The 19,724-nt window shown below is 61.8% G+C and overlaps 1 protein-coding gene across 3 annotated transcripts; it reads left to right on the top strand.

Annotated features, from left to right (window-relative positions):
• The first annotated feature begins 609 nt into the window (after positions 1-609).
• DENND2D (DENN domain containing 2D) lies at positions 610-18,976 on the top strand. 3 transcript variants are annotated; one of them, XM_045586891.1, is made up of 12 exons: positions 610-763; positions 5,470-5,645; positions 6,494-6,606; positions 7,028-7,097; positions 7,699-7,776; positions 8,986-9,126; positions 10,301-10,449; positions 13,376-13,553; positions 16,336-16,377; positions 16,782-16,866; positions 17,384-17,623; positions 18,469-18,976. In XM_045586891.1, the coding sequence occupies exons 1-12, from the start codon at positions 625-627 to the stop codon at positions 18,543-18,545; spliced, it is 1,488 nt and encodes a 495-aa protein (XP_045442847.1). In that variant the 5' UTR covers positions 610-624; the 3' UTR covers positions 18,546-18,976. The 3 variants fall into 3 exon arrangements, with proteins under 3 accessions (XP_045442847.1, XP_036309221.1, XP_036309220.1); XM_036453328.2 differs by lacking the exon at positions 610-763 and adding an exon at positions 947-1,107; XM_036453327.2 differs by lacking the exon at positions 610-763 and adding an exon at positions 4,642-4,923.
• The last annotated feature ends 748 nt before the right edge of the window (positions 18,977-19,724 follow it).

Consider the following 19,724-nt stretch of genomic DNA (forward strand, 5'->3'; position numbering starts at 1 on the left):
TCCTCCGAATGTCCTCCTTACAGCTGTCCCACCGTCTGTGTGCTCCCCAAGGCTTTCCATCCGACTGACTTCGCTTAGCGCGATACTCTCCTGACCATGTACCTTGTCATAACGGCAAGATTGCACCTTCTCATGGCTGAGCAGTATTCCCTTGCATGTCATATGCCACAGCTTCTTTAGTAAGCATCCAATGAAGGAGAAGACAAACAAACAAACAGACTCATAGATGCAGATAACAGAATGGTGGTTACCAGAGGAAAAAGTGTGTGTGTGTGTGTGTGTGTGTGTGTGTGTGTGTGTGTCTGTGTGGGAGGGGGTTCTGGGCTGGCGGAGAGGAAGAGAGCAAAGGGGGTCAAATACACGGTGATGGGAGGAGAGCAGACTTGTCCGCGTGGTGAGCACACAATAGGGTATATGTAGATGTTGAATTATAAGGTTGCACATCTCAAACTTAGATTGCTATTACCCAATGTTACTCCAGCCAATTAAACACGAACAAACAAAGCAGGCTGCGGAGAACGCGGGGTCAGGACCCTGGTTCCCCTCGGCCCGGCCGGGGGAAGTGGAAGTGGCGCTGAGCCAGGCGGGCCCACGCGCCCCGCGCCCCGGGCGCAGAGGACAAACATGGCCAAAGATCGGGACGCGGCGGCTGCGGAGGGAGGGCCGGAGCGGCGGGGACGGTTCTGCCGGGGAGCTCCCCGCCTTTGGGGTCCGTGGGGAGCCGCCTGGAAGGCGCGGGGCACTCCCCGCCCGGGCTGCGGAGGTAGGCGCCGGCCTCCGGGACCCCGCGCTTGGGGAGCGCGAGGCTGGGGAGGAGGGCGCGCCCCGCGCCCCGGGAGCTGGGGCGAGGGCGCCGCCCCGTCCGGGCGCTTCCGGCGCCGCTGTCCCCGCGCCCGCGGCCCGCCCAGGTGAGCGGGGCCGGGCCACGGCCGGAAGGTGCGCGCCCCGCCCGCCCCGGGCCCCGCGGGAAAGTGAAAGTGTCGCCCCGCGCGGGCCGCAGGGGGCGGGGCGGCGCGGACCGGGGCGCGGGCGCCGGGCACCGAGGGGCCATGGATGGGCTCGGCCGCCGCCTCCGAGCCAGCCTGCGACTGAAGCGCGGCCGCGGGGGTCAGTGCGGGGCCGGGCGGGGCGGGGCGGGGCGCGGGGGCAGCGGGGGCAGCGGGGCCGGGGCCGGGGCACCAGCTGGCCGCGGGGCGCGGGGCGCGGGGCCGAGCCGGCGGCCGGGGGGTCGGGCCGGGCTCGGGAGCCGTCCGCGCACCGGGAGGGCCGGGCAGCTCAGTGCGCAGGTGGGTGGCCGGGCCAGGTGCGGACAGGGTCGGAGGTCAGGGGGCTGCCAGGCCCCCGGGGTGCAGGGGGAGGCGACGGGGCAGAGGAAGCGGCCGTGGGGCCCCAGGGCCACGTGTCCTTCCAGCCAGGAAGCTCGTGGTGAGACCGCAGAGCGCTCGGAGCGCCCTCCGGGGGGGACCCCGCCTCTGCGCCTCAAATAGCTTCGGGCCAGCAACACTGGCCTCCGTGCCACCCGCCCCCGCCCCGAGCCCTTCAGAGCTGGGGTGGCGCCTGCTCCCCGGCTTCCTTAGCGGGACCGGGCGAGCCCCGCCTCCCGGAGCCCCTGGGCTGCGTGCGAAGTGGGGATCCTTCCTCCGTGTCGTGGGGAGCTATGTGGGGAGTCACATTCAGTCCATGCTCCTTCCTGCTCAGCAGGGGCCCTTGGGAAGGAAGGCGATTAGGAATTCATTTATTTTTTTTTTTAATCTCATTCATTCTGCACACATTTATTGCCTCTTCCATTCGCCAGAACCCTCAGCTCCCCTGCCCTCAGGTCCCGCTGTCCCAGGAGAAAGGAGCTGAGTGGCCGGGCAGTCCACCCATCTAGCTGGCAGTTCGAAAGGTTGCGTGAAGGAAGCCAAGGTCCCAAGTCCAACCCCCAGGGCTGGGAGACCGGGTGAAGTCAGTGCGCCTGCCATCGCCCGGCCCTCCAGCCCAGCACTCGCTCTTCTCCCTAACCAGGGGTCCCAGGATCTGCCATTTCACCCCCACGGAGGCTGGGGGCTCCGAGACCACGGGTGGGGACAGAGGGCTGGACCCTGCAGGGGCCTGGCTGAGTGCAGGGTGGGGCTGCTGGCCTCTCTTCTCTGGTCTCCCTCAACCCCGAGACGAGGGTGTGGGTGAGAGGGGTCTGATCCCTGCAGCCACAGGAGACATTCCGGTTGTTCTCAGCCACCCTGGCCCCGCAGACAAGGTGGGGATGGTGCCCGGAGGAGCTTCCTGGCGGTTGAAGGACCTCCTGTGCCGAGGCCGGGCACCTGTCAGGCCAGGAGCGGGTGGCCGCCTCATCTTGCCTGCCTGCCGTCTGTCCTCCACCTTCCCTGGAAGTTCCCCTCCCTGCAGGGCAGTTGTGTGGTAGGAGGGCGTGTGTACATACACACACACACACACACACACACACGGATGTGTCAGTCATGCTGGCGGGAGGCATGGCCGTGGGGGCGGTCCCGGGTTCAAAGGCAGGTGAGCTACAAGAGGAAGGACCAGCTTTTTCAGATGCCGGTTTCAGAAACTCCCCTCACCTATATTCTAGCAGATTCTGGGACTTTCCTCCGATGGCTGAGGGCGGAGCTTCCTGGTGGAGGAACAAGTGTAACCAGACTCCTGACTTCCTTAGAAAGGGTGGCTCCCTCCTCAATTAAAAATCCAGGATCGCCATTCCTCTGGGGATGAAATGGGGTGACCTGTGTGACACAGGTGCGTCGGATGGGTGTCCTCTCCCGGGCGGACAGCCCCCTGGGGAAGAGGAGGAGGCGATCTCTTCTGGGTTTCCTGGGCTCAACCCCAAAGGTGGAGCCGCTTTGTTCGCCTGAGTTTATGAGTTTGGCTGATCTCTGGGCTCTCCTCACAGAGCAGGAAGGACTGGGCTGCAAACGGCGGCTCGAATGATTTGAGGAAAGGGGTAATTTCCTGAGGTTCTGGAACGATCCGTGAAAAGACATAGGCTCTCCAGGTCCATGGCAAACACGAGGCATCCCACGTGTTTGGGGTGCGACGTTCTGTGTGCGTGCTGCGTCAGGAGGGCGGGAGCACGGGCACAGAATTCCCACCGTCCCCACCCCCTACGGATGCTAATCTCTGGGTTTCTTTGTGCCTCGGTTTCCCCATCTGCACCTGCAATGCACTTATTCCTCAGACAGACGGTGAGGATTGTACAACAACAAGTCCGAGCAGGTTGGGAGCAAGGAGTGGTGTGTGTATGTGCTCCGTGATCTGGGTCACTGTTCTCACCATGGCCGTGTGCGTCACATCCTTATTTACCTCGACGGGGGCTCTCCCCGGAGTCATGGCTGGGCCACTGAGTGTGGCTTTGACTGGTCCCACGAAGGCCAAGTTCAAAGCTCTCCTCTCTCCCATGGCCCCCTGTCTTCCAGAGGGCAGCTCGCTCTCCGCGGGAGTGGCAGGCACTGGCCTCAGACACTTTGGCCTCCTGGCTTCGGTCAGACGCAGCTTCCCGGCCAAAGTCCTTGTCTCTTACGTTGTGCGTGTGCTCGCTCAGGGGTTGATGTGAGACTTGTGGGTGACTTATGGCTGCCCTTTCTCTCTTCCCCAGCCCCCAGACACAGCTCCGGACCCCACGAGGGCCCTGGGGGCCAGGTGCTCCGCTGTTAGCTGGGGCAGAGAGCCCTCGACCTGGCCCAACAGGGAACTAAAAAGGCTGAGCAGGCCTGGCTGCTGTGGCTCAGTGGCTGAGCATCCCCCTCTGAACCAGGAAGTCACGGTCTGATTCCCGGCCAGGGCACAGGCCCAGGTGGTGGGTGAATCCTCAGAGTAGGGCCTGCAGGAGGCAGCCGATCAATGATTCTCTCATCGTTGATGTTTCTCTCTCTCTCTCTCTCTCTTTCTCCCTTCCTCTCAGAAATCAGTAAAAATGTATTAAAATACAAAAGACTGAGCGGGAATGAGGGTGGAGCGGAGTTGCCCCGGTGCTTTCTGCTGTCCCTGAGCGACCATCGGGCTGCTGATGCAGCCAGTTCCCTCCGGTAGGCCAGGGAGAAAGTCCTGAGTCAGCGCTTCCTATTTGCAAGAGGGACCCTTTGCCGGACCGGGAACAGGTCCCAGGGAGGGAAGCCTGCCTCCGGAGGTGTTGCAGGGGGGAGAGATGCTGCAATGCAGACCCAGCCCGTCAGGAGCCCTGCGGCTCAGATACGGCCTTTCTCTGCCCAGCCAGCAGGAGAGGAGGCTTTTAGGTGCGTCTGGATGTCCAGGCTCCCCTCTGCCTGGAAGAATGGCTCCTTTTAGATGCCACGGAACAGAGTGGCATGCTGGCTGCGGGCGTGTTCGGTCCAGGAAGTTCCAGGTGGCCTTGCAGGGGTCGGGGACTGCTGCTGACCCAGTAGGGAAGTGAAAGGCCACAAATCAAAGCGCTGGGAGGACCCGGAGTCCCCGGTGCCCGCAGCCTGATGCTATCTTCACTTTCCCCCGATGGTAAATAAGCCCATTGTACAACCTCCGGCCCAGAAGCCAGAGCCCTGAGCCCAGAAGCAGCTGGGCCGTGGAGGTGTTTGCTTGCGACCTTTTGTCTCACCACACCCCGCGGCTCCTGGGAGGAGCCGAGAGCTGAGCAGCCCTGCCAGGATGCTGCCTGTGTCAGCTCGGGCTTCCTGCCTCCTTCCTGGGTCCTGTCACAGCCGGCTTGCTCACCCATTGGGCGCCCGGGATGGAAACTGCTCTCCCTCCTCCGGGGGACGGCGTGGGGCCCGTCTGCCCAGCGCCGGGGCCAGAGGCTGCGGCAGCAGCTCCCTCCCGGGGCTTTCTGTAGCCGGCTGGTCGTGGGCCAGGGCAGCTCCATGCCCCGCAGGCCCGGGACGGTGGAAGGACCTGTGGTAGGCGGGATGCTCAGGCAGGTCCGCGGATGGCTGTCCCGAACCCCAGCAGGTCTGGACTGGATTTCCCATCTCCTTCTCTCCTAGGGTGGCTCTCCTCGGTGGGGCTGTTTCTCCCTTAGAAACTTCTTTTTCTTCTTCCTTTTATATCTCCACCTCCTCCACCCATGTGACGGCGCGGGGAGGTCCCCCGGCTGGTTTTCGGAGCCTCTCATCCCCCCTGGGGGGTTGGTGTGGTCACGGCCACGTGGCCCTCGGGCCTCTGGTGATGCAGTGAGCACAGGGCGCCCTGAGGGCAGGCAGTGCCTGGGGCCTGGGGCCTCCCCGGGGCCTCCCAGTGCATTTCCTCGGCTTCCAGAGCAGCGCTTCCTTCCCTCCCCTCGGCTCCGCGTGGCTGCACGTCTCCCAGGGCGGGCATGGAAACCGCCCGGTTGGCCCTGATCCCATCCCAGGGCCTTGGGTGCTGGGCCGGCTCCGGGGACCTCAGTGTGGGCAGAGGGGAGGGCGGGCCTCGAGGTACTGAAGCTGCCTGGAGCCTCGCAGTCTCCACTCGGGCCTGGACCTGTGAGATCCGAGTGGGCCCCGTGTCTGGTTTCAGGATCTGCCCAGGACGGTCCGGGGGAGGCTGCCAAGGAGCCGGAGCGGGCCCCGGAGCACTGCCTGCCCACCTTCGCCGGAGGCCAGCACTTCTTCGAGTACCTCCTGGTGGTTTCCCTCAAAAGGAAGCGATCAGGGGAGGATTATGAGCCCACGATCACCTACCAGTTTCCCAAGGTAAGGCCTGCAGGAGGGGGCGCATGGGGGTGGGGGCGGGGGGAGACAGAGAGTGGGGTATTTGAGAGGCAACGGGGGTGGGGAAGGGGGGTGCTCCCTCTCTTCCTCCCTGGCCTGGGCTGGCTCTGGGCTGGAGGGGCCCTGCGCTCCCCGCTCTTGTTTCCTGTTATCACCCACAGAATCTAGGTCTGGCCTCTGAGGGAGGAGCTGGCCTAGGCTCCCGGCTGGGAAACTAGGCTAGTTCTCCCCTTCGGGGGGCCTCCTGGTCCTCCCGGATTCCAGCCCAGCCACCCTTCTCGCTGGGGAAGCTTGCCTTCTGCCCGAGCTCCTCCCAGGCTCCCCCTCCCAGACTCCCCCTCCCAAGCACCCCCTCCCAGGCACCTCCTCCCAGGCACCCCCTCCCAGGCACCCCTCCCAGGCTCCCCCTCCCAGACTCCCCCTCCCAGGCACCCCCTCCCAGGTACCCCCTCCCAGGCACCCCCTCCCAGGCACCCCCTCCCAGGCACCCCCTCCCAGGTACCCCCGTGGGAAGGAGGGGGGGCAGCCCGTGGTCACGTAAACTCCCCAGCTCCTCACTGCCCCTGCCCCGGGCCACTGAGAGTCTCCTCCCCCTGAGAGCGGGCAGGTGACCGGCCGCCGCGCTTCCCCGAGGGGTTCCCTCCGGGGCGGGGTCCTCTCGGGAAGCCCAGGGGTCTCGGGGCCCTTCTGCCTTCAGAGGTGGCCTGGCCCCCTCCCTGACCACGCGGAGCCTCACCTGCCCCTCCCGCTGCCCCTGCCTCCTGCCCCTCCTGCCCCCTCCCGCTGCCCCTCCGTGCACCATTGGCGTGTCTCCTTTCCTGTCCTTCCAGCGGGAGAACCTGCTTCGGGGCCAACAGGAGGAGGAGGAGCGGCTGCTCAGTGCCATCCCCTTGTTCTGCTTCCCGGACGGGAACGAGTGGGCCCCCCTCACTGAGTACCCCAGGTAACGGCCAGCCCCGAGTCGGGGCCTCTGGGATGGGGAGAAGGGCCAGCGTGAGCCTGGGGTTCCTGCGGCCCCTCACCCGGCGTGCATGCCCAGCTCTTACCTGCCTTCCTCCTGGCGGGAGGGGCTCCGTGCAGTCACGTATGGCCATCTCGCCTGGGGCCCCTTAAGACCAAGGATCTTGGCCAACAGGTTGCCCAGTTGCCTCTGAGCAGAGAAGGGCGGGCTTCCCTGGTGCTGGGAGGGGCGTCTCTGGGTTTTGACTCTGCCACTGGCAGCAGCCGGACTTAGACAAAGGCCCGGGGCCTCTAAGAAGGCGACGGAGCAATGTCCCTTCCAGCGGGGCCCTGGGACCCGACGGTCTGAGGCTGAGTTTTGGCTGCACACTCAGGAGCTCATGGCCCTCGTCTCTCCTCCTCAGGGAGACTTTCTCCTTCGTGCTGACCAACGTGGACGGGAGCAGGAAGATCGGCTACTGCCGGCGCCTCCTGGTCTGTGCCGCTCAGAGCTGCCCCTCCTCTCTGCAGCCGCTGCTCCTCAGCGGGCCGGCTCCGGCCTCTGCTGCCCAGGCCTGGCCCTGGCAGGGCGGCGGTAGAGAGCACAGCCAGCACCCACTGCCATGTTGGTGCCCTCTGCAGCCTGCACAGCAGGGACGCATGCCCGCCTCGCCCGCCTGCCTGCCTCGCCCGCCTGCCCAGGGGCCTCCTGCGGGCCCGGCGATGATCTCTGCTCTCCCCACGTCCCCGCCCGGGAGCCCCAGAGCAGAGACCGGGATTTGAACACCTGCCCTGGGCTCTCAGAGTGCTCAGTGTCGCCCTCCCTCACCATGCCCCCATCCCTGCAGCACGCCAATCCCCTCTGTTTGCCGACCCCCCTGGATGGCAGTGCTTGCCTGGGAGCCCACCAGCCCCCTCACGGCCACTTGCTTTTCACTTGGGCGGCTGCTCTGGCCTCCTGGCGCCTGTCCAGGCCTTCCTCCATCCGCCCCCTGTCACCACACGCCCCCCAGCCGCCAGCTCAGGCCCCATTGTCCCTGAGCGGGCGGGCAAGGGCCTGGGGGCCGTGGGGCTGAAGGAGGCTCTCTCCCCGCAGCCTGCCGGCCGCGGCCCTCGGCTCCCCAAGGTGTACTGCATCATTAGCTGCATTGGCTGCTTCGGCCTGTTCTCCAAGGTAGGCCGGCCGGGGCCCCTGGGCTGCTGGGCCTGTTCCCCGAGGTGGGGCCCGCCGGGGCCCCTGGGCTGCTGGGCCTGTTCTGCTGCCCGGCTGCCCGGCTGCCTGCCCTGCCCGTGCTCCCTCAGCCTCAGCGAGTGTCTCCCTGCCAGGGGTCAGGCGAGGCCCCGGTGGGGGAACTGAGGCAGAGAGGGGCTCGGGCTGGACCTGATTCCACAGGAAAGTGAGAACTGCCCAGAGCCCTGGGGCCCCACTCCTCCCGCTCGGGTCTGGCCAGAAAGCAGCTGGAGGGACAGGGAGGAGCCAGGGGAGGAGTGGGGACATTTCCGTGTCTTGGTCTGTCAGATGCATAGCTGACCCGCACCTTCCTGTGCCACGGGTGGTGTGAGGCTCAGCAAGGTGACCTGCGAGCTCTAAAGAGAGATGGAGACTGTTATAATGTGATGCCGGGCTCCGTCCAGGGCCTTCCAGGGAGGACAGGCTTCTGCAGGAGCTCGCTGAGAGCCACACTCCGAGCTGGGATCAGAGGGCCCTCAAAATGGAGGAGGCGGGGCTTGGTGGCCACGCAAGGGGCTGGCGTGCTCTGCCCCCCGCAGGCCCTGGGAGGGTGAAGGCGGGGACTCGGTCAGCCTTGCTTGGGTGGAGCATGCATTCAGGGGGACAGAGGCTGCCCTGGCCCCGGGCAGTATCCAGTGAAAGTTGGGGGGCAGAGGGGTGCCCAAGAGGAACCAGCCTTTTTGGCCCTCATTCCAACCACCGCGATGAATGTGGGGTCACGTGGATGAGCTGGTAGCTTATGTGGAGGTTCGGAGAAGGGAAGCATATGGGTCGGTGGAGGGAGGAAGAGAAGAAGGCCAGGAGAAAGCAGCAGACTGGTCTGCGCCAGAGGAGAGACGACCAGCGGGGGAGGGGCAGGGAAGACACGGGAAGACTGGCTGGACCCACCGGGATCCCACGCCTGGGGTCTCTGCCTCACACCCCCCCGGGGCTCTCTCTGCCTCACACACCCCCGGGCTCTCTGCCTCACACACCCCCGGGCTCTCTGCCTCACACACACCCGGGCTCTCTGCCTCACACCCGGGGCCTCTGCCTCACACACACCCGGGCTCTCTGCCTCACACCCCCCCGGGCTCTCTGCCTCACACACACCCGGGCTCTCTGCCGCCCTCCCCGCTGCACCCTCTGAGCCTGCTCCGGCCTCTCCCGCAGATCCTGGACGAGGTGGAGAAGCGGCACCAGATCTCCATGGCCGTCATCTACCCGTTCATGCAGGGCCTCCGGGAGGCGGCCTTCCCCGCCCCCGGGAGGACCGTCACCCTGAAGAGCTTCATCCCTGACTCGGGCACCGAGGTGGGTGCCCTGGGAGGGGAGAGGGACCCTCTGGCTGCAGGGGCAGGCTGCGGGCGGCACGGCTCCTCCCAGCCCCTCATTCCCTGGTTAGCGTGCAGACACACAGCCAGGCGGGCACGGGGTCTGGCTTGAATTACCGTCAGAGCTGAACGTCAAACCCAAATTTCGCCATCCATCCTCCCAGCGGGCGGCTCACCAGGCCCAGTCACTCACTCTTCAAGCCACCGAGACTTGTTTGTGATCAATAAGTCACGTAGGCCGCGGTTCCTGGTGCTAGGTGGACTTTGCCCCCAGCCCCCAACCCGCCAGGGGCCCCCACACCCCACCCTTCTCCCGCCGTGTCTGCGCTCTATCTCTGCCTGAGGCCTCCAGCTGTCCACTTCTTATCACCATCCCCGCCCCTGGGTCCCCACCCAGGCCCCGCGGGGTGCCGCTGCTTTGAGGTAGAACATGGTTTTAGGAATTCCAGCGCTGACCCCTGTTCCTCTGGGGATTCCGTGTCCCTCTGAGCCTTGGCTTCTCATAGAAAATCAAGGGGGTGGTGGCTGGGCTTTGTCACTTGCTCAGAAAATAAGTAGGGGGTGCTTGCTGGGCCCCGAGCGGATCGATTTCCTGGCTGTAAAGTGGTGACTACAATGAACGTGACGCCTGACCTCGGAGCTAAGCATCTAGCTGGGGAGACGGACGTTCAATAAGGAAACAGACAAATGAAGAATAAAAAATTGTGTGATCTGATGAAAGGGGGAAACCAGGATGCTACTGAGAAAGGATGGAGAGCACACGTTGCTTTAGGTGGCCAAGGAGGGCCTCTGAGACAGGGTATGGGGTGGGGAGGGAGGGGGAGAGGCGGTGAGAAGGAAGGGAGGAGGGCGGTCCAAGGGCCTCACCTGTGCAGGACGTCCAGCCGGAAAGAGTGTGACATGCTCGGGGCACAGGAAGGAGGTGATGAGGGAAGCGGACCAGGAGGTGGGTGGGAGGCAGGACTCCGTGGGCCGTGCCCGGGGTGACATCAGTGTGAGCCCCCGAGCAGAGGGCCACCTCGGGTGGGTGTAGCACGGGAGAGGCAGGATGGGGCTCACTCCTGCGGGGACCGGGGAGGCCGGCAGAGGCCCAGCGTCCTGGGGTCTGCGTGAAGAGGCTTCGGTGCGGTGACTCCCTGTCTGGTCTCCCCAAGTTCATCTCCCTGACGCGGCCCCTGGACTCCCACCTGGAGCACGTGGACTTCAGCTCCCTGCTGCGCTGCCTCAGCTTCGAGCAGATCCTGCAGCTCTTCGCCTCGGCCGTGCTGGAGCGGAGGATCATCTTCCTGGCCGAAGGGCTCAGGTGGGTATAAGGGGAACAGCTGGGGGGTCCCCAGAGGAAGCCGGGGTGTAGGGCCCGTGTGTGCGCCCTCCTGCCTCCGGGTCTTGGTCTGCACTCACCTGCCCTCCAACGTGCTTGCTGCCTCGGCCTGAGGAGGCCTCTGACATGGCCGGGATGTGTCCTGGGACGTGTCCTGGGACGGCCCCGGGGGGAGAGCGTCAGGGTGGAGGCAGATGGGACTCTGCTCCTGACAGGCTCAGGGCAGGAAGGCATGCAGTGGTATGGAGGTCAAGGCCATCCTCCTAATGACAAGCACATCTACCATGCACTCGCTCATTCCACAGACACACGTGTGTGACCTGTGTGTCGGATGCCAAGCATTCAGGAGGACACAGGCAGACAGACCTGGTCTTTGACCTGAAGGGGCTGCAGAGTTCTGTAATGGGTGAAAGTGTAGGTTTTGAATCAGCAGAAAGCGGTTCAAGTCCTATTCTTAGCTACATGGTTCCCTTAAGCTAGCTTTTTTTTTTTTTTTTAAATTATTATTAATATATATTTTATTGATTTTTTTACAGAGAGGAAAGAAGAGAGATATAGAGTTAGAAACATGGTTGTGAGAGAAACATCAACCAGCTGCCTCCTGCACACCCCCCACTGGGGATGTGCCCGCAACCAAGGTACATGCACTTGACCAGAATTGAACCTGGGACTCTTGAGTCTGCAGGCTGACTCTCTAGCCACTAAGCCAAACCAGTCAGGGCTTACGCTAGCTTTTTAACTTCTAAAAGTCATCATCTTCTTATCTGTAAAATGGAGAAAGCGACTGTCTGTCTCATAAGGTTGTGGTGGGGATTGAGTGAAATAGTTCACATTAGGCAGCTAGCACCCTGCCAGGTATAGTTTTTAGTAAGTGTGAGCTGTTATCTTTAAAAAAAATTTTTTTTAAATTGATTTCTGAGATAAAGGGAAAGGAAAGAGAGAGAGAGAAACATCTATGAGGAGAGAGAATTGTTGATTGGCCGCTGCCTTCCCCTCCACACCACCCCCCGCCCCAAGGATGGAGCCCGAAACCTGGGCATGTGCCCTGACTGGGAATCAAATCATAACTCCGTTCATAGGCTGACACCCAACCACTGAGCCACGCCGGCTGAGCTGAGCTGTTATTCATAATAATAAGCTCGCAGTGGAGTGTACCCCTGTGTGTTGTGGAGGCGGGACATTGCCACGTCTTGGCCTCTACCTTTTAGGGCCTTTGAGTCTGAGAAAGACAAGGAGAGGCATGAGAAGATGGAGAAGGAAAAACAATATCAAAGAGCTGGTGGGTGGCCTTCTGTTCGTGTCTGCGGAGGGAGAAAGCGGATGATGCCGGCTGACCGCTCGGGCTCTGACTTTCAGGGAAGAGGAAGGACAGGATGTTGGGGACCCAGCTCTCAGGCCAGAGAGGGTCAGGTGGATGTCACGGTGCTCAGAGAAAAGGAACTCGGGCCGGGAGTGGGGTCTGTGGGCTGAGCGTGCTATCGAGGTCAGTGTCAGCAGAAAGGCACTGGTTGTGAGCTAGTCCTGAGGGAAGTGGTGTAACCTTTCGCTTTGGAACCAGCTTTCCCCCCCCCGCTCAGCCCTGCAGGGGAAGACGTTTCTGTGTGGCTGGAGCTGGGGTGCTGGCCTTTCCCCCTAAGAGTGGAGCTTGGGAAACGAACGTGACCGCACGGGTCAGCTGGCCGGACCGGGGCCAGGGCCAGCGGGACTTCCCTCTCAGGCGTTGACCTTCTCCAGGGAGATCCCACCTCTCCCCACTTCCTTCCCACACCATCTGTCAGAGCCCCGAAACGCAGGGCTGGGGGGCGGGGAGGGGGGCACTTCCAGGCAGCCTCGGCCTTGGCCGGCTCTCTGAGCCGGTCTCTCACGGGGAATGCTGGTTGACACCAAGAACTGGAACAGGGTTTCTGCATCCGCGTTTTGATTGGCTTCGGCGTGGGGGGCACCCAGGAGGAGTGAGGAGCCGTGAAAGCTGGCGGGGGACAGAGAAGAGAGAGGGTGGGCTGTGTGTGAGTGAGTGGCAGGAAGTGGCCCTGTGCAGGGACCAGGCAGTGCGCGCCCAGGGGCTGCTTTGTAGAAAAGGCAGAGCCCCTCGGCGGGACTTTCCGGGAGGAATTGCTGGGCGAGGTTCCGGGAATCCAGGAATTTCCCAGGCAGACTCAGCAGCAACCTGGGGCGGCCGAGGGAGCTGGGAGGGAAGGCCTGGACGGGCCGGCCACTGGAGAGATGCGGAGGAAGCAGGCCTCCCTCTCTGCTGCCCCGTGTTTATCGTCTGCCTCCGCAGCTGCCCGCCGAGTGCCTTAGGAGCAGGGCCATGCCGAAACCGGTGTGGCTCAGTGGATAGAGTGTTGGCCTGCGGACTCAAGGGTCCCGGGTTTGATTTCGGTCAAGGGCATGTACCTGGGGTTGCGGGCACATCCCCAGCGGGGAGTGTGCAGGAGGCAGCTGATGGATGTTTCTTTCATCATGTTTCTAACTTTTTATCTCTCTCTCTTCCTCTCTGTAAAAACTCAATTATATATATATATATATATATATATATATATATATATATATATATATATATTTTTTTTTTTTTTTTTTTTTTTTTAAAGAAGCCGGGCCCTGTCTCCCAGATCCTGGCATCCACATGGGTAGGACCGTGCTGAGCGCACAGAAGGGGCTCCATCCTGGGGAGGCGTTTCTCCCCGCTCCGCTCCTTAGAGCTGCTTTTATTGCTGAGATGTCTCATGAGGAATCAAGGCCCAATGCAGGCCCCTCCCGCCCCTGCCCCTCGCCTCCCAGCTGGGAGGCGTCACCGGGACCAGCGTGGCCCCGGCCTGCTGCACCCGCTGTGGGGGGCGGCGGCATGGGGGTGCCGGGGTGGGGCGCGGGGAGGCCCCTCTAACCCTCGTCTCCATCGCGTCCCCAGCACCCTGTCGCAGTGCATCCACGCCGCCGCCGCGCTGCTGTACCCCTTCAGCTGGGCGCACACCTACATCCCCGTGGTCCCCGAGAGCCTCCTGGCCACCGTCTGCTGCCCCACGCCCTTCATGGTGGGAGTGCAGATGCGCTTCCTGCAGGAGGTTCTGGACAGCCCCATGGAGGAGGTAGGACCAGCAGGAAGACGCCGCCTGAGGCCGCTGGCCAGATCTGGGGTCGGAGCCCAGCTCCGCTCCTCGGGGCTGTGCGGTCTGGGGCAAGTGGCTGCCCCTGGGTAAGCCTGAGCGGCTGCTTTTGTAAAACGGGGGTGGCAGGGCCCCGTGCCTTGGGTTCCGGGCAGGAAATCACCTGCATAAAGCTCCCCGCCTGAGGCCCGACACATAGATGATGCTCCGTAAGCATCAGCTCTCTGCTCCCGAGCCATTTCCCGTCGGGCGTCCAGCACGTAACTCACTGAGGGGCCGTCTGCCTGGCCTGGGCGTCCCCGGCCCCATCTGGAGGGAGAGCACAGCTGGCTTTCCCAGCGCGCAGCCCACTGGAGCGCCCTCACATTCCTGGGGCCTGAGCTCACTCCTGCAGCCCCGCTGAGAGCGGAGCCCTGACCCAGCAGATCTTTGGAGCAGGGTTGTCTTTCTGAGTGGCTGAGAGGTCAGCTGGCGACCAGGAGAGAGCCCCTGGATGCTGTCAGTGGCCCCCAAACGGGCATTCGTAGCATGCATCCGCCTCCCGTGCTGGAAGGACAGCTCAGAACACGTGTCCTGCTTGGAGCGGCAGGAGGAAGAGTCAGGGAGAGCATGTCACCTCCAGAGAGAAGGGGACGTCCGCACTGCCTCACCTGGACTCTGTGCGGACCAAGGGCCAGCCCCGGGGAGAGGCGAGAGGCAAGCTGCTCAGCGGCCCGGAGCCAGCCCTGGGGGGAGGACGTCCCCCGTTTGCAGGATGTAACAGAAGGCCGGAGAACTCCGTGGGCATTTCCGAGGCCACACAGGGACGCAGCACAGGGAGCAGAACCCAAGGCCCTCCTCCACGGGGCGCTGCTGGGGAGGAAAGACGTTTCCCTCCCAGCTTCCGGGCCCTCCCAGCCCTTCTCAGAAGTGCTGAGTACACACGCCCTTTGAACGAGCCTGTGCCTCGTGACTAAGTGGGACCGGAGCAACCCATGTGCAGCAATAAGACTTCGGTGTCCCAACACCAGCAGCGGTTATGAAACTTCCTGACGCTGCAGCCCAGCTTCTCAGAAGCGGTGGCTCCTCCCCGGGCCGGCCCGGCAGGAAGACATCGAGGCCAGCGGGACTGGCTCCTGCCATCCCGGGGCCTGGGCCTGTGTTCCGCCTCAGCAGCTGCCCTGTGAAAGGGGGGGACCAGGGAGTAAGCTCTCTGGAAGGGATCATTTGGCAGGAATAGACCCACACACTAGGAAGATTTTGGGGCACGACTTCACAGAAACATTCCTCACCCACAATCGCAGCTCCCAACCCCCTGAACAAACAGGCTTCCCTGCGCGAAGGCACCTGAGCCCGTGTACACAGGGGTTTCAGGCCCGGACTAGTTCGGCGTTTCTCCCCCGAGGACGGGTAATTACAGAGCCGGCTCTGTCTCCTGGCACGCTTGCCAGTCCCTCTTTTCCCTTTTATTTGGGAAGGAGGGACCATTCACCCCATTGTCACGAGCAAACGGAAAAGAGGAGTCCAGCAGGCATTTCGGTGACCAGCAGGTGTGGGTGTGGGGCTGGGGGAGGGGGTTATGGCAAACAGCCCAGCCCAAGCGGGGCAGCCGCACTCAGTTCTCTCTGAATGTTGTCCTTTAGAAATGAGAGCCAGTGATAGACTTCCTGACTTTTTAAAAATATTTTAAATTGAGTTTTAGAGAAAGAGAGGGGGAGAGGGAAAGAGAGAAACATTGACGTGAGAGTGAAATATCGATCGACTGCCTCCTGTGCACTCCCTCCTGTGCACTCCCCAAACCCAGGCGTGTGCCCCGACCGACCGGGAATCTAACTGGCAACCTTTTGGTGCACGAGATGGTGCCCAACCACCTGGCCACACTGGCCAGGGCACAGACTCCCTGACTTTGGAGGAGAAGCCCCCAATCCAAATTTTATGTGAAATGTTCCAGTGCAAACATTGGAAATGAATTCCATTATTTGAGAATGCTCTGAGGATCCAGGAAACAGATCTGCAGGTGGGAATCCAGCCAGTGGGATGTCTGTTTGTGTGTCTGGTCTAGACGGAAGGCCCCTCAGGCAAGTGATGGAGCCGGTACCAGAGCTCAGAGCCCCCAAATTCCAGGACCCCTAGTTCCAGCCCCGTGCCTGTCCCACCTGCAGCCTGCAGACACCTGGTCTCCTCACTGCCTTTCCTTCCCTCTCCCTGATGACCCCGCGCTCATTTCCTTCTCTCGCTGTTTCCCTAAGCTCGGAGGGAGTTTCTAGGCTGTTGCAAGAATGGGGAGGTGAAACTAAGCTCACCAGAGGGAGGGAGCTGAAGGCGAGCGTGTGGAGCGGGGTGCTGTCCTGAGGCCAGGGCACTGGGGGCGCGGCCTCTGGCTCTGTTTTGTGTTAGCAGAGGGGCCTCAGGCAGCCTCTGCGAGGTGGGTGGGTACATGCCTCCGCAGGACTGCTGGGCAGATTACACGCCATAAGCGAGCAAAGCACTTACCTTGTTCTCCTTGTCCCTAATTTGGAAGCAGTTAGTCTTCTCAGGGCTTCATGAAGGGAGTGACCAGCCATGATTGCCTCATCTTTATTCCCCTTCCACCTCCGCTCCCTCCCATCCCTCTTCCTAGACCCTCACACCTTTTCCCCAGGAAAGGGACTGAGGTTTCCAAACGAGAATGGGGAGGAAGGAGTGTCCGACCGAGATGCTGGTTTGCCTGCTTCTTGAAATGGAGGTGGCAGGGCCTCCTGAGGTCTGTGACGACGGGGAAGAGATAATTCTGCGTTTATTGCAGGTCCTGCTGGTGAATCTTTGTGAAGGAACCTTCTTAATGTCAGTGAGTATCTGGGCTCAGACCCCCTGCAGGCCCTCCACCAACCCAATCACTCCGGTCTCACCCGGGCTCCACGCGTTTCCACTTAAGTGCTTTTGCTGAGCGAGGACCCCTGCTAAGGAGACCTCTCCCCGCTCCGGGGGCCCACGGCAGGCGAAATCACAGAAGGCCGACCTCAGGGCAAGGCAGTTAGTGTCCGTGCCTTAGAGCAGGGGTTCCAACCGGAACCACGGGGTGGAGGGGAGACCTGCTGACACTGAGTCCGGCTGAAGGCCAAGAAACGGCTTCTGTTGTTTCTCTCCTGTGTGGCCGATTCTCAATTTGGGGGTGAGTGGGGGGCGCAGACACACCCTCCTCTCTGCCTACACCCCACTTCACACCTCCTCCCGGACTCTGTCCCTGACTAGGTGGGTGACGAGAAAGACATCCTACCTCCCAAGCTTCAGGAAGACATCTTGGAGTCTCTCAGTCAGGGGATGGAGGAGCAGCAGAGTAAGTCCTAGGCTCCTCTTCTTCTGGGGGTCCCCAAGGCCCCTGAGGGCAGGATTCCCAGCCACCCCCTTTCAGAACCAAAACGAGTCTGCTCAGAGGGCCTGGGCCAGCCCCAGAGGCCCGGGTCCGAGGGGCAAGCCGGAGTTCTTATTCTTCCTAAGCCATGGTAGAGAACTCACCCCCAGCCTCCCACCTTAAATATATATTTCTATTGATTTTGAACAGAGGGGAAGAGAGAGGGATAGAGAGTTAAAAACATGGATGAGAGAGAGTCATCGATCAGCTGCAGGCCCCCCACTGGGGATGTGCCCGCAACCAAGGTACATGCCCTTGACCGGAATCGAACCCAGGACCCTTCAGTCCACAGGCTGACGCTCTGTTATTCACTGAGCCAAACCGGTTTCGGCCAGCCTCCCACCTTAAAGAGCCCGTCAGTCCCACCCCCACCCTTAGAGACAAAGGTGGGCCGTTCCGTCCTCCTGCTCCTCCCTGAGCAGGGTCTCCGTGTCCCCCGCAGCCCCGGAACAGATCAACGAGCACGTTTCCGGCCCCTTCGTGCAGTTCTTCGTCAAGACCGTGGGCCACTACGCGTCCTACATCAGGCGGGAGGCCGGCGGGCGAGGCCGCTTCCAGGAGCGGGCCTTCTACAAGGCGCTGCCCTCCAAGGCCAACCGCCGCTTCGTGAAGAAGTTCGTGAAGACGCAGCTCTTCTCGCTCTTCATCCAGGAGGCGGAGAAGAGCAAGAACCCGCCTGCAGGTCCGCGCCCGCCCGGGCTGCAGGGTCCCTGGGGCCGGGCCCGGGGTGGAGGAGAGGCGGGCGCTTCCCTCCGGAGGCCCCGGGACGGCTGGGATCCTGGCGCTCTATCCTTCAGGCGCAGGAGGCCCTGTGCTCTATCCTTCAGGCGCAGGAGGCCCTGTGCTCGTTGAGTCTGGAGCTAATTATGCTTTGCAGGCCCCTGTGAGGGGCTAATGGGATCCTGGGTCTCCAGAGGCCTGTGAGGGTCTGGGAATTCCCTGAGAACGTGGGGACAATGAGGTATGGGGAGCAGGCAGGAAGGGGATTCCCCCCGCCCCTTTTAAACTTTTTTAAAAAATATATATTTTATTGATTCTTTACAGAGAGGAAGGGAAAGAGATAGAGAGCTAGAAACATCGTCGATGAGAGAGAATCATCGATCAGCTGCCTCTTGCACACTCCCTACTGGGGATGTGCCCCCGACCAACGTACATGCCCTTGACCGGAATCGAACCCGGGACCCTTCAGTCCGCAGACCAATGCTCTACTGCTGAGCCAAACCGGTTTCGGCCCTTTTAAACTTTTTAAAAACTTTTAAAAATTGATTTCAGAGAGGAAAGGAGAGGGGGAGAAACATCCATGATGAGAATCATAGATCAGCTGCCTCCTGCACCCTCCCCTCCCCCGTCCCCGGGGATGGAGCTCACAGCCGGGACCTGTGCCCACACCTGCGATGGAACCCTGACCTCCTGGCTCAGAGGAGCCACGCCCGCCAGGCCAGAAAGGCTGTTTCTGACCCTCACTCCTGAGCTCCTGCGTCCGCCCAGCCAGCGCGCAGCCTCTAACACCTGCTTCTGACCCCACAGGCTATTTCCAGCGGAAGATCCGTGACTATGAAGAACAGAAGAAACAGAAGAAGTCGAAGGGAAAGTCTGTGAAATAGGAACTGTGGCGAACGGGAGTGACCAGACTTACAGGCCAGTGGACTTTGGCCCCTGCCAGCACGGCGGGGTCGGCGAAAGCTCTCCGCTCCCACACCCAGCCTTCTCCTGAGTCCTGGGAGCCAGGTCTTGCTTCGAGCTGGCGCCTCGAGTGTGGGGTCCCCGGAACCTGCTTCCTCAAGACTTCGCAAGGCCCTGGCCTCTGTGCTCAGAGCGGGCGCGCCTCGTGCGGGGGGACAGAGCGGAGGGGACACAGAGTGAACGGGAGCACGGGTGGCACAGACACATAGAGTTGCTGGAACCGCCCCTCCCAGGAACCACTAACAGAATCCTCCGGAGAAAGCAGCTGCGGCTCGAAGGCTCGGCTCTCCACACGAAAAGAAAGGGCCATGGACACGCGAGGATAAGAATAAAACGAGAACTTCCTGTGGTTTCTCTGTGTCTGTGACTTGCACTCTTGGGGGAGGAGCAGAGACAGGAATAGATGTGAGGATGAACTGGACCGCAAGAGGGGCACCGGGTGCTGGTGGCCAAGTTCTGGGGGTCGGCAGCTCCCCCCAGCACCGGGAGGGGTCAGGGCACAGATGTGTCAGCAGCACCGGACGGGGCAGGCGTGCTTTCCAGGTTCCTGAAGGGCTGGGAGCCAGAGGGAAGGATTGTGGCCCAGGGTCATGCAGGGCGGGAATGTCAATGAGCAGGAGCCAGAGGCGTCCATAAATAGGCCTTGTCCACCCACCACCTGGTTTGGAAGCTCTGTTTTCAACAACCTACTTCCTACTTGTATTTTGGGAAGCCCGATCCAACCCTTCAGCTACAGGTGGAGGGATCACGCACTGACAGTTTCTTCTCTTGAGGAAAGAGAGCCGTAGGGTCGGAAGTTTAGGGGTCTCCTAGTCCCCTCTCCCTCCACGCCTCTCATACCTTCTGCGGAAACAGTGGAAGGGACAGGGAACATTCAGAAGCATTTTGTTTAAGAATTGCATTTTTAAATTTTTATTGTGCGACTTCAGAGAGGGAGACGAATAGAAAAAAACATCAGTGGAGAGAATCATTCATTGATCAGCTGCCTCCTGCAAGCCCCACGCTAGGGACCGAGGCATGTGCCCTGACCAGGAATTAAACTGGGACCTTCTGGTTCATAAGTCAACGCTCAACCACTGAGTCATGCTGGCTGGGCCAAG

Source organism: Pipistrellus kuhlii, unplaced genomic scaffold (assembly GCF_014108245.1).
Source record: "Pipistrellus kuhlii isolate mPipKuh1 unplaced genomic scaffold, mPipKuh1.p scaffold_m20_p_24, whole genome shotgun sequence".
Lineage (NCBI taxonomy): Eukaryota > Metazoa > Chordata > Mammalia > Chiroptera > Vespertilionidae > Pipistrellus > Pipistrellus kuhlii.

What these genes read in the sequence shown, in the direction of transcription:
- DENND2D (XM_045586891.1), top strand. Translation starts at nt 625, where the DNA reads ATGGCCAAAGATCGGGACGCGGCGGCTGCGGAGGGAGGGCCGGAGCGG. An exon ending in TCCCTGACTCGGGCACCGAG is followed by an intron (nt 9,127 to 10,300) that starts GTGGGTGCCCTG and finishes GGTCTCCCCAAG; the next exon opens with TTCATCTCCCTGACGCGGCC. An exon ending in TTCCTGGCCGAAGGGCTCAG is followed by an intron (nt 10,450 to 13,375) that starts GTGGGTATAAGG and finishes TCGCGTCCCCAG; the next exon opens with CACCCTGTCGCAGTGCATCC.